Genomic DNA, 13,820 nt, shown 5'->3' on the forward strand with positions numbered 1-13,820 from the left:
ATACTGGATACTGTAAAGTCCATGGTAATGGTGGATGTTGTTAAAGATGCTATATACTGTATAAGAAAAGAAAAGAAATATAGTGACGGTTTCCTTTCCTTGCATTCTCACATGCACACTTCCTCACATTGTTTTTGTCTTCTTGTTTTGGAGGCTTCTTCTAGCTTTTGATTGTGCACTTTATGGTACTGATGTTTGCTGCAGTTAGTTTTTTGTTTATAATGATTCATTCCTTTCTTAAATTGTTTAAAATAATGATTTTGATAAGAGAAGGCTTAGCTAACAATTGAATAATCGTTTGGAGTAAAATCCAATAGCTGCTGTGGCTATTAAAGACAAAGACTGTTTATCCTGTTACAGAATGTAACAATTCAACTTATATTCATTTTTATGTTAAGAGAAATAAATAAGCAGCATGACTGGGTATTCAGGGGGTCCGCTGCTTTCATTACTTTAAATTAGTCTGGTCCTCCGCATAATGTAAGGCACACATGTCTCTGTTCCTTAAGAACAGCTTTATTCACATGAATTGTGCAGATTTTCTTTGAATATATTGTTTTAATATCTTCTTTTAATCATTTTCTTAAATAGGAATAATGAATATAAAAATATAAATACCAATAATCACATAAGACCAGACTAAAATATTTTAAGTTTAGATTTCAGTTTACTGTAATGTCTAAAATGTAATAAATGGTGTAGAATACTGAAAACAAAAGTAATTTCTAGCAGAGATATACAAACAATCATCAGATTGGTAATATTCTTCCTTTTAATTTTTTAAGTGTCAGTACAGTTCCTGTGTATCACTTCAAATGCTTTAAAGAATGTCTTTCTTTTTACATGAGCTATGTGCTGTTTTGTATTCCTAATTCTACTACTAAATAAACTAAATTGTTTAGGTATGTGTAATGTACAGCAGATTAATATTTACTATTTTGATAATTGCTTGCAAATTGTCAATTAAGAATTAATTGGTACCTATCCCAGCCAACACAGGGCACAAGACAGGAACCAATCCCGGGCAGGGTGCCAACCCACCGCAGCTATTTATAATATTTAAAACTTAAAATCTATAATGGAGGAATAAATGGACAGTTTTCTCTCCTGCCTGTTGTTCTACTCTACCTAAGTGCCTGAAGTTACAGATATAAAAGAAAGGGGGAAGTGTTGAACTACAGTACCTGTTAGTGTGGTAAGTGTATGTGATTTGAGGCATTCCGGTGAAGTCCTTATAATAAAGAGCATTAAAGGGAAAACCGGGACACCATAGGACCCTACCATGACAAAACAGTATGAGATTTCTCTTTTGATCTTATAAATAAACTTGGATATTAATTCTAATGTTTGAACTAGTGGATTGCATTATGATGCACTGTAGCCTCACAGCTCCAGGAACTTTCACCTCCATAAATAAATAAGCATGTTATACAGTACGTGTGTAGCCTAGTATGACGTATGACAGGTAACAAGATCTACCCCTATCTGTCTAGCTTTTCTGTAGGCACTGCAGTTTTCAGCATCCCAGAAATTAATAGACCTCTTGGGAGTGACAACTTCAGATCAGCTCAGAGTGCGTCAGTGGCTGTGAGCTGTAATGTACTGTTGCCTCAACTAGGATAGTTCCTGAATTCCCACAATTCTAAAATTAGTAATTTGTCTGTTCATTAAATTAACCACCAATGAATGTTCTGTTAATTAATTTTCTGAGCTCACTTATGGTTTCAGCAGACTGTGGCCTTAATCCAAGAGTGTTAGATGCGAAGCCCAAACCAACCATGGTGGCTCTTGGAGTAATCTGATGCCTCCTAGCCATAGGTTTTAATCCATCCTTGTGTATGGTTTACATCTTCCTTCTGTGTCTTGTGTGGGTTACTTTGGAGGATTTTTCATTTCCCACCCAACTTAAAAAAGCATTGTTAGATTAATTAGTTACTTCAAAACTGCCAGACATGAACATTCTGTGTGTGTCTCGGTATGTCTTACTATGCCCTTGACTCCTTCAAGTCTGATGTCTGCCTTGCCTTCATTGCTTCTGGTATAGCACTCAGACTACTATATGAATTTGAAAACTGCATCCCATATCATGCTAGCAGATGCTGAGACATGGGAGCATGTAGCAAGTGTTCGTTTGGTATGTATAGTGGGGCCATCTGTTATTTTGGAATGAAGATTTCAATTGGAACATGCAGCCAAAGATAGAACTTGGTTAATGGTATATTTCATAAAACTATGAGGAAGTAATGTCTTTATATAGATAACTATAGATAATGGTGCAAGTTACCAGGTAGTGCTGATGAAATGTATATTCGAGGTAAAAAGGAATCAGCAAACTATATGGGGCTGAATGGTGTCTTTTTAACAAAATTACTCCTGATTTCTCATACTGTATGCATTTACAATCTTTCTAACTATAATCTTGTATAGCTTTGTAACTATATTAAACAAATTCCAAAGAAATAAAATATTTTACAGAAACTAATTCTCAAACTACAAAAGATTACTCTGACATTGTTCTCAGTCACTCTGTGTGATCCTCTTAACTGTCTCATTGCTAGGGATGTTAACCATTGTTTGATTAACTTACGCTAAGAATTTAAGCCAAACAATCTGATTGATGATACAATTAAATTTAGTTGGGTTTTTGACTTATAATTGCCTTGCTGCACTGCAACTCCTTATTCTGAGATGTCCAGTTCATTTAAATAGACACATGAGGACAGTATGTGAGCAAATAACATAAAATACATAAAATGTAACTCTTTTTCAGAGATCCAATAAACTATATACAAGATAAAGTGGAACTTGGCAATTTTAAATCCGGTTATAGAAAACATTTAACAAATTACCAAAAAATAATGAAAGTAATTAATATCCTCCTGGAATTTATAGGGCACATTTAAAAAGTGCATAATGAAACTTAGTACGGTATTATGAGGAAGTATACTTCAATCAAATGTTGAATAATTCAATTCTGGCAAATGAATTGAGAAATTAGAAAAATTAGGATAAGAGAAGTAATTGTCACTTAGTAAATTTATGAATTATTTATGAATAACCAACATTAGCATGTGAGGAACTGAAAAAAATAAAAGGAGACCCAAGTAGATTTGTGAAGCATTGGGATCACTCCTCAATCTAGATAATTGTGAGAGTACAGTAATCCCTCACCACTTCGCGGTTCACTTTTCGCGGATTCACGACTTCGCGGATTTTATATGTAAGCATATCTAAATATATAACGCAGATTTTTCGCTTCTTCGCGGGTTTCTGCGGACAATTAGTCTTTTTACTTCTGATAGTTGCTTCCTCAGTTGGTTTGCCCAGTTGATTTCATACAAGAGATGCTATTGGCGGATGGCTGAGAAGCTACCCAATCAGAGCACGCAGTTAAGTTCCTGTGTGCTGCTGATTGGCTCAGCGACGCAGTGCTGCATTAACCAGGAAGTCTCATCTCATCTCACTCATTCAATATTAACGTGCTCTTTATACTGCATTCAGGGGATCATCACTTTCATCGTCATCATTTTTACTGCGCAGCATATTCATCACGTCATATATAGCTACGTGTACTTCGCTATACAGTAAGTGTAAACTTATCTACCGATTTCATATTGCTTAGCAGTTGTCCCTGTTATTAATAGAGTAAAGGGTGGGTTGTAAACAATACAGGGAGGGTTTAAAAACGTCCAAATAAACGTTAAATAATTAAATAAATATGGTGTCCCTACTTCGCGGAAATTCAGTTATCGCGGTCAGCCTTGGAACCTATCTCCCGCGATAAGTGAGGGATTACTGTATACCATGGTATATGTGAAAGAATTTATCAAAACAAAGTACAGCTGAAATAAACTTCCAAATTTTTAGGGATTCAATATGGAAACAACAAGACAAATGCAGTAAGACAAAATACAAAAGTGTGGAAAAGAAAATACAAGAGAAAGTAGGATTTGGGAAATTAAGGAACCTGAAGGTAAAAAGAGAAATATTATTAATAAAGGTGACCTTGGTCCCTGCAATTATTATAGTGTATGTTGCATCAGTATTACTACCAACAAAGAAAATCAACAATAAATTTAGGATTATTTTTTTCTCTGAATCAAAATTGGTATAAAATACGAGGGACATTCAAAAAGTTTCCGCACTTTTATATGTTCGTTGGAAATGGTGAAGGTGAGAGAAGTAGTAATTGGTCGTGTCTTAGAGTGTCATGTGGCTAATTCTGTGTGGCAAGTCGGCTGCCCTTGCAGTTTAGTATACGAGTTGTCACACTATGGTGAAGATGGCTGTGAAACTTGTAAATTGCACCAAAGAGGAACAGTGTTCTCTCATATGCTTTTGTGTGCTCAGAATGGGGATAAAATTCTCTCTTGTAGAGTCGTCTATGAGTGGATAAAAATGTTAAAAAAATGGCCATATTAGTGTGACGGAGTCAGAGAGCTCCGGACAGAAAGAAGATTTTCATATGATGATGATGATATGAAAGCAGCAGTGCATCGGTGGCTATGCGCTCAACCAAAAACATTTTTTGCTGATGGCATTAAAAAGTTGGTATGACGCTGGGAAAATTGCAAAAGAATAGAAAAGTGATGTAATTTGTTTTTGAAATTCTTAGTAGAGTTTAAAAAAACTGCAGAAACTTTTTGAACATCCCTTGTGTAATGATGCTGACAATACATAAAGCAGGGAAAGTTTTTTGTGACAGCAGTAGATGTGGCTAAAAGGGGATGGCTGAACTTATGCTATAAGATGCGCTATACAGCGCACCAAGAGATAAACCTATAGTCTTTGAAAGGGTCAATATAAAATTAGAGGTGTTTATTTATGATCAAGATAAACTAAATAAAGAAGTGGTGGGGTGTGTGGAAGGAAATAAAAAGGTAATGGAGGAGGAAGATTTGACCTACTGGATAAATTATTTATATAAAATACTAGCCAACCCCCGCGGCTTCTCCCGCGTATTAGTGAAACAGGACAGTGAGGAGGGCCCCACCCAGCTCTCTACTCCTGACTTCACTCTTCCTCTGTCTCAGATTAGCGCAAATATATCGCTCCTGCAAGCAAACTATGATTCTTACCGCAATGAGAGAAGTCACAAAATCAAGTGGAATGTTCAAGCAAATTATAGAAAAAAACCCGATCTAAATCCGTTAAGGAGTTCTCTTGTGAAAAGTGGACAGACATACAAACGGGTCTAAAAAACTATAACAAATGTCACGCTTGGACCACAAAATTTTTTAAACCGTTTCTTGGCGAGCACCTATGGGCCAAGGGAACCTACATTCCAAAATTTCAAGTCCCAAGTCCTCATGGTTCAGGAGATTTCGTGATGAGTGAGTCAGTGGTATTTGGCTTTTATATATATATATAGATTGTAAACTAGTGTGCTGAAATGGGCACAGTGGTACAATGGTAAGTTCATATGTTTCAATTACATTGTGCATTAAGAACCTCTGTTTACCGGATATGCTAGCCTTACATCTCTCTTTCTTTGTGCTTCTTGTTGCTTTTGTTCATCGGGCTTTGCAACCATTTTGTGGACCCCAGATGACATTACACCTGGGCATGGGTACTAGACATTTTGTCATTTTATATATCAGGATGGTGTGGCAAATATATATATAAAAAAAACATGATGGATGACAGTGCATGAGGTGTTACTTAAACATTTAACCAAGAACAGGAAGCTACAATTTCCGAAGAAATAATGGAATTATGATGAAGAATCCATATTGCACACATTATGAAGAGTGGCTCAAGACATATGAAGGAAGTTAGCTACTAAATGGAAAAAACAATGTGGTAATGTATGGGATAAAGAGAAAAAAAGATGACAAATATAGAAAAGGAACTGCAAATGCTAATAAATGCTGGGAAAGATGCCTTATGGAAGGCAAGAAACTATAATATTAAATGACTGATGTAATTACAGTTTAAAAAAAGAACAAGCATAATGTTGCAAATATTACATAAACCTGAACTAGATGAAGCCACAGTGATATTGAAGAATAACTAAGAGAAAGAGATTTTTACCTGTGGACAAAAAGGAATGAAAGAAAGTGGCCCAAAAATTAAGAGTCTGACAGATGTGAAGTGTGGTGAGGTGGTGTTGGAATTAATCAGCACACCAAATCAGTACCAAATGAGTGATGAATGTAATGAAAGTGAAAGGAAACCAAAATAATTTGTCGGCTCTAGTAATGAAAACTAGACAAAGAAAATACATTTACTGTTTAAGAAATAATAGAAATGTTTATTAACTGACTTGGAAATTCTCATACTATTCTGTAGTGCAACCTCATTTTGGTGTGTCAGCTCCCTACACAAAGATTCCACAAGTACAAAGAGGGCAAAATGAGCCTGAGAAGAGATGTACTGACAGACACATCCATTAAGATAAGATGACAGTTCCTCCAGCAGCCATTGGTAGACAGTGCATGTTACAGGACCATAAGGTTATTTTATGGGAAGCCAAACCTCAATTTATTATTGCTTTATTTTAATCCCCTATAAGAGGTTATTGCTGGCAACTGCCTAAGGAAAAGCACAGTGTGTCTGAAGGTACATGAGAAGCAAACAAGGGTTTTCAGGTACTGATAAGCTGCAACCCACCATAGAAAGTTTATACCACAGCGTGGTCCTTGTTGCATACACAGCGGCTCCGATCTCCTGCCTGCAGGTCAATTGCAATAACATTCCTATACCAATCCTAAACTGCAAGTAGATAATGCTGGCTCTTTAAAATAATAATCTGTAGATAATATTAGTTCAATTAGTTTAGTCTTGTATATACTTACAAAATTGCTTTCCTTTTTCATTCATTTCAAGTGTAATGACTATTTTTGTACATTTATGGATAACTTATTTTAAAGCAGCCCAAGAAAGGTGCTGCTGAATGGGCTACTTGCATGCATGCACCTTTTCTCTGCCATTGTATTGGGGATCTGAGCAACTTGTGGATGAGTAAAAAAGGGAAACATACAAAATATACAAGTTACTGTAACTGTCAAGGTAAAATTGAAAGAGTAAACTAATTCATAGCTGAAAGTTATACTGATTATGCCTATGTTTAAATTCAAATGAGTTTGTAGGTTCGCCAGTGTTTTTCAATGGGAGATTATGACATTTCAAAACTTTGTACAGCATGATCTGTTCAGGATATCTCAACATAAATTGAACTGTCGCTGAAAATTTCTTTGAAGAACAAGTGTTACAAATCAATCCACCCAGGACAGAGTTGTTTCCTGTGGACAGACAGAGAAAAGGATAGGGCTCTCACAAGAGGTGCTTCTCACATTTTATGGAACTGCACTTACAAATGGCTTTATTTAATCTCTGGCCAACAATTTATGAATTGTTTCAAGGCTGCTATGTTTCAACTCTTTTCTATACATTGATATTGTATCTGCAGTCTTTAATTGTGCACAAACTGATTTTTTTAGACACTGTACAGTAAAAAGGTAAATAATCTATTATTGCTATTAATGAGTAGTGGTAAGACATTTAAAATGGTTCTTTATTTAGTTAAATTATTTAAATAAATTTAGAAATAAAATTCACTGCATGGAACATACTGTTGTTTTGTTTTTTATTTTTAACGTTGGTCAATCTGCATTACTTGCGTGGGTGGAATCTCCAGTTCAGCATTTACCTGTGAAGAAAGAAGAACTGAATTAATGGTTACTGTTGAAAGTGTCAACCAAACCCATGATGGGCTGAGTGAGTGTGGAAGGACAATTTTTCATACACTATTTATTTTGAAAATCATGTTGTTCTGCAAGTTAACATCTCTGAAAACGTTCTTCCTGGATTAATTAAATTCTTAAATTATGATATTGTAGCATTATAATTTTTATTTGTTAGATGTGAATGAAAATGTTTAAATCCAGAAATCTCACATAAAACTCTCTGCACCTCAACAAAGTTCAATACAGAGAGTGTTTTTGAGGTCTTCTGAAGATTAACTATTGATCTTAATATTTCCATTGCTGACCATGGGAAATTCTGGAGCTGTGACAATTCAATGAGTTTCATTTAAAACAAAGTTCTGCGCAGTTCACTCTCAAGTAAAGTGTCAAAAGCAGCAAAGCATTTGTACGTGTAATAGCTGTTACAAATATATACAAAATATTCTTACCCTTGAGTTGATATACTGGTGCAGAAGCATTCGGAGTTCTGTGTTTTGCTGCTTCAGGCCTTCTGTCTCAGTTATCAAGTCTGACCTTTCTGTTAGTATTTTGCTGTCACAGAAGAAATGCCCAAGTCATCCAAACATTATACTGGTAAAATATCCCTATTTGTGTAATAGCAAAAACTCCCTAAACCCTATCCTGACAGCTTTAGCACACCCAGATAAGGTACTACTCTGTCAAGGGCTGTATTCGGACAGGACCATCATCAATTAAACTAACACATGTTTTTTCTTTGGCTGTGAGAAGAAAGCCTGTGCAGGCACAGGGAGAACAGGCAACCTCCACACAGGAAGCCACTGAGCCCAGGATCTAAAAACAGACATTGGATCTGTGCATCAGATCTATGTGACAATGTGCCACCTTGTCACTTGTAAAATATTGTTGTTGAAATTGAGAGAGTAAAGCAATAAACAAAACTTATAAATGATGCTGTAATAACTTTAATAGTAGGTACAGTAATTTTGTAGAGAATTTGTTATTTCTCTATGATACTCTCACATTATAAATAAACAATTGTTGGATGCACTAACATTTTGTATTCATTATCAGAATCTGTATTACTACAATATAGACATGGCATGTCCACTGTGTACCTTATTATCTTAAAATGTTCATTTTATATCATTGTACAATTTAAACATCTGTGATAAAATTGACTAATATAAGACTGCATGATCAATATGTTTTGTACTTAAAAAGATCATAAAATCGAACTGAAGCAAAAAAAAAAACTCATAAGGGTTCAATAAAACAATATAAATAACTTCAATTGATATTTTACTTTTTGAGGTTCCAGCAACTTTTTTCTTTAACAAATTTAAGAAATAAGAAGGCATGCAGTACTAACTAGTATTTTTCTAGCTCTGTCTCCAAAGCACTCCACACTCTCTGCGTGGATTCTGGAATCACATTGGCCATAGCTTCCCAGAAGGCAGCATCTTCAGAATCATTACGTTCTTCATAGTTTATAAAACTTGGGAGTGGATGTTTATCCCTGTGTGTATATATACATGTGCATTATATTATCATCTGTACGACATAGGATTTTTCAGTCCAAATACAGGGATTGTAAATTTACACTTTTGTACAGTTTCTAGCCATTACTTTTCAATGTAAAATCCACAGCCTTTGCTTTGTTACATACCTGGGTTTGCAGTAGTGTTCTGTGTAGGCTTTCAGAGCTTTCAGCACATCGTTAGGATGAATAAGATCAGTAGTTGTGGACCTTTCTGACATTGATAAAGACCCTTCAGCTGCTTCTTCTGAACAGATGCTAACATGTGATTGGGATTTTGCCTTATTGATTTTTCCATCTTCTTCATCTTCCCTCTAAAAAACATTTCAGAAAAATATGTGCAGCAGGTACCCCCCTACAAAAAATTATTTAACCTGCTCCTGAAGCAGCAATATCCATAAACAGCAGCTGCTTACACAGCATACCAGTTACTGATTCCCATTGCTGTAGGAAATCTGATTAAGATTGTATGCATATGTCAATGTCACTGTCAATTTATTTATATAGCACATTTAAAACAACATAGTAATGCTGCGGCCAAAGTGCTTTACAATAATAGAATAAAAGAAAAACAAAATAATTAACATAAAACAAATAGAAATAAAATATATGAACATAAAACAAAATACATAATAAATAGAAGTAATGTTATATACATAAAAAAATAAAAGTATTGTTATATAATCACAAAGAGGAAACCATCAGTATTACTGAAGGTCATGGAATGCAAGTGAATAGAAATGAGTCTTTAGTCTTGTTTTGAACAGTTCAATTGTAGACGACTCCTTTATGTGATGAGGTAAAGAGTTCCACAGGCGAGGAGCAGCAGCTGCAAAAGCCCTGTCCCCCTTGGTTATACACTTGGTATGAAGTGACTAAACTAGAGAATAACGTGTGACAGTTTACGGGTCCCCGTGACCCCTTGAACCCTCAGACCAGACGTCAGACACCAGATAAAAGTCCAATAATAATATTTATTATTATAAATAAGTGCACAAAGCACCCTACTCACCACAATACGCAATAAATCCACAATAACCAATACACAATACTCAATCCTCCACTCCCAGACGCTTAGCCACCCTGCCAACCAACTCAGCTCGACGTCTGGGATTTCCCACAGTCCTTTTATAGTCCTTGACTCGAAAGTGTTTCGCCTTCTCTGTTCACGTGACATGGGACATTTCCCTAAAAATCCTTTTTCTTCACCCCGGAAGCACGTCATTCTTTGTGTTGTTGTGATTAAGACGCACTTCCAAGTTATGGTGCAAATAACAATCCCTGGGCCTCCCTGCAGCGACTCCTGGCGGCCCCCGTGGTATCCAGCAGGGCTGTGCATTAAAAGTCCACTGTCCATAATTCCCTGCTGGCATTCGGGGGTACCTCCATGCTGCAAGAAGGGCTCCATCTGGTGGCCTGGGGGTATTGGCCGAGATAAATAGCCGGCCATATCTCACACATGCAAGTACCTCAAAGTAACAGCTCGCCGTCTCAATAAAATCCAGGGCTCTAAATTGTAGGTCATTAAAAGTGACCATTGTACTACTATAAATCCTAAAACTGGTTACGAAAAACATAATTTACTTCACATTGTGATTGTTACTTACTGTCAGTACTTGCATAAACTATAAAGAAAAACTAAATTGCCCTGAGACGTTAGAGAGGTGCTTAAGAGGCCAAAAAGCAAATTATTCCATGGATTAAATAACATTTACCCAAGAGTGTTTAAAGTTGTAAAGTTGGAATTATACAAATGTGTCACATGTTCAGATAGTCTTGCCAGTTTGCAGGCAGGAAAAGGGTGGCATAGGACAGGGATGGGGCCCAGCCAGTCCATAAAAGAAAGACAGAGAAACTTAAAGATGCACTGGGAAATAGCAAGATATACTATATATTGGCATTCCAGTGTGTGGAGGCCAGCAGTAAATCCTATAAACATACACTGTAAGAGCTGGGAACAGAGGAGAGGAAAGTTGTGGCCTGCTTGGAAACATACAGTATTATGTTCCTCCAGGCTAATTGAGGCCAATCAATCTAAAAAATGCCTTAAAGAATAAGAGAAAGATCGGGTGATGCTACAGAGGACTGACATAATGTTGGCCATTACCTTCTAGATCCCTAGAGGTCAGCTAATGCTCACAACAACTGTGAAAAAAGGAGTTGCTTTGTGTTCCTAGGACTTTGCCAAAGTTATGCTGGGCTTAGGTATGGCCATTGGCGGGACTAACAATGGATTCTGAGAAGTGATATTTGAGAAATTTTTTTAAATTATGAAATGAGTAACTGAGTTGAAGGCCTGCTTTTGCTTTAAAATCAGTTCCTTGGCTACAGCATGGGGTATCAGATGGAGGCTGTTAGCTAACAGTACATTTTTCAGACATGTGAAGAAGTACACAAAGAGCTGTAGATACATGCAGCAAGATGCCAAGAGGTGTGATTGAAAGTAGCAATATGAGAAATTTCAAATCTTGACATTTATGATATTTGGAACACATTACCAAAATTAAAGTTATGTTTGGAATTAAACTTAATTTTTTTCCCTATGTTCTTTTCTATGTTCTGTCCAGAGTGTTTTTTTTTTTTCAGAAATAATACAGAATCAATCATGTCATCAAAGTAATGCCACTGCCAAGGGATTCCTGGCAACCAAGAACTTGCCAGGAAAAACAATGGGATGAGTGAGGGCAGAGTAAAGTTGTACAGAAATCTCCAAAACACAGAGAATACCAACTGGTGTATGATAACCAGACAGCCAGGAACCCCCGTGCAAAACAGAGTTAAGTAGTGTTGTAGGTGGAATGGTGCAATGTTCTCCGAAGCTGCTGACCTTTTATTAAGAAAGGGAGAGTAAGACTACTAACAAGTGACATATATCAGAAAGTTAAAAAAGAAAGCGGGAACAAAAAATAAATAAACAGAAAAACGCAAAACCTAACAAGCAGACTTCATATCCTACCTGAGAGAGAGGAGAGACAAGAGCTTGGGCAAAAATATTTAGGGGAAAAAAATAGGGAAAATATCCTTTTCCACAGATATGAATGCTTATTCTAAAATTTTAATAATTAAATCATACCATATTATAAAAAAATTGAACAGATCCTTGAAGCAAGAATTTAATTTTTACCAAGTTCAAATAATATGGAATATTAATTACCAGGTCAGTTATAAAAGTAGGATAGTATAGGCAATTAACTGCAATCAATTTGTCCTTCTCCACTTTAAGCCCTTCTGGGAGTACACCAAATATAGCGGATAGTGAGTTAGGAGTGATTGTGACACCATGGCTGTCTGACAGGCATTCAAAGATTTTTGTCCAAAATGTACACCCAATACATGTGGCCTAAATGCTGGAGCTAGATAGCAATGCATGCAAGTTGAAGTTAAAGTTATTGAACAGTGATATTTTCTGTTCAAGTCTTTCTCTGATAATCCCCTTTATCTCTAATGTATTTTGAAAATTAATGGCCAATGGTGATTGCAATGGGCAATGGTGATAAAGGACACCCTTGACAGGTACCACGTTCTAATTTGTAGTAGTCTGAGATCACCTTGCTGAACTATTAAAAGCGAGGCAAGGGAGAACTGGAAAGAGACCAGTATTTCCTCTCCAGCTATTAAAGGGTGGTATAAATTCCATGACTGGTCTCAGCAGGACCACATTGTCATTTTAAATAATTGATATGGAGAAGCTACCACAGAAACCTGTCTGTATCGGCTATTTACGGTTCAGGTGTGCAAGCACATTTGTAGTTACTAAAGGAAGCTCCACACTGGTTTACCTATAGCTAAAGAATCACCACCCCAACCACACACAAGTGATCATGCGTTTGTCTAGACAAATGATCACAGAGGGAGCTTAAAGCCACTTCTGCCTAGAGGAACTACCTGGCCAAACTTGTAAGTTAAGCCAGAACAATGCATCATTGTGAGAGGAAGAAAGTCCAGAGAGTGGTCATGTAGTAATAGTAAAGTAAGCAAGGAGTTGAGCCACTTTCACTGATAAATGGAGAGTCTTGATCTATCATAGCTATTTCCAATTAGGTTTTATTTAACTTTTGTCTTTTCCATTGTACATTGGGTTCTGTGTTAGTGTGTGTGCTTTTTTGGGGTTAAAATTAACACATCTGCGGTGAGCTGGCACCCTGCCTGGGGTTTGTTTCCTGCTTTGTGCCCTGTGTTGGCCAGAGATTGGCTCCAGCAGACCCCCGTGACCCTGTAGTTAGGATATAGTGGGTTGGATAATGGATGGATGGATGGATGGATGGATGGAAAATAAACACATGTCCTTCTATGTACTTTGCCCCTTGGTATTAACATGGCTGTGAAAAAACATAAGAAAGTGTCCTCCTGTTACACAACATATTATTTTAATAGACTTTACACGTCTTTTTTTTTTACAGTTAAAGCCCATGCACTTTTAAATTCTACCTTAAAAGTCATTAATGCCTTTGCAAATATTGCCACCACTGATTCCAACATAAATAGGTTAATCAGATGTGGCATTGTTCAGTATATCAGCTCCAATGTTGTGGTCCTGGCTTGTTCTTAAAAAATGTTTATGTGCAAAGCAGTGTTAAAGTGGTTAAAAGCTACAGATGTAAATTTTAGTGTGA

General features: G+C 36.4%; 2 protein-coding genes across 3 annotated transcripts in view; both read right to left on the reverse strand.

Moving 5' to 3' along the window:
* Nucleotides 1-13,820, reverse strand: part of selenoi (selenoprotein I) — a 788,955-nt gene that overhangs the window by 666,024 nt on the left and 109,111 nt on the right. The window lies entirely within an intron of this gene.
* drc1 (dynein regulatory complex subunit 1 homolog (Chlamydomonas)) overlaps nucleotides 7,499-13,820 on the reverse strand; it is a 51,776-nt gene continuing 45,454 nt past the window's right edge. The window contains exons 14-17 of the mRNA XM_028797347.2: nucleotides 9,337-9,521; nucleotides 9,040-9,186; nucleotides 8,138-8,240; nucleotides 7,499-7,651 (exon numbers count right to left, since the gene is read on the reverse strand). Coding sequence (XP_028653180.1) covers nucleotides 7,595-7,651; nucleotides 8,138-8,240; nucleotides 9,040-9,186; nucleotides 9,337-9,521 — 492 coding nt within the window. The 3' untranslated portion in view covers nucleotides 7,499-7,594. The remainder of the gene's footprint in view (nucleotides 7,652-8,137; nucleotides 8,241-9,039; nucleotides 9,187-9,336; nucleotides 9,522-13,820) is intronic.

Source organism: Erpetoichthys calabaricus, chromosome 3 (assembly GCF_900747795.2).
Source record: "Erpetoichthys calabaricus chromosome 3, fErpCal1.3, whole genome shotgun sequence".
Lineage (NCBI taxonomy): Eukaryota > Metazoa > Chordata > Cladistia > Polypteriformes > Polypteridae > Erpetoichthys > Erpetoichthys calabaricus.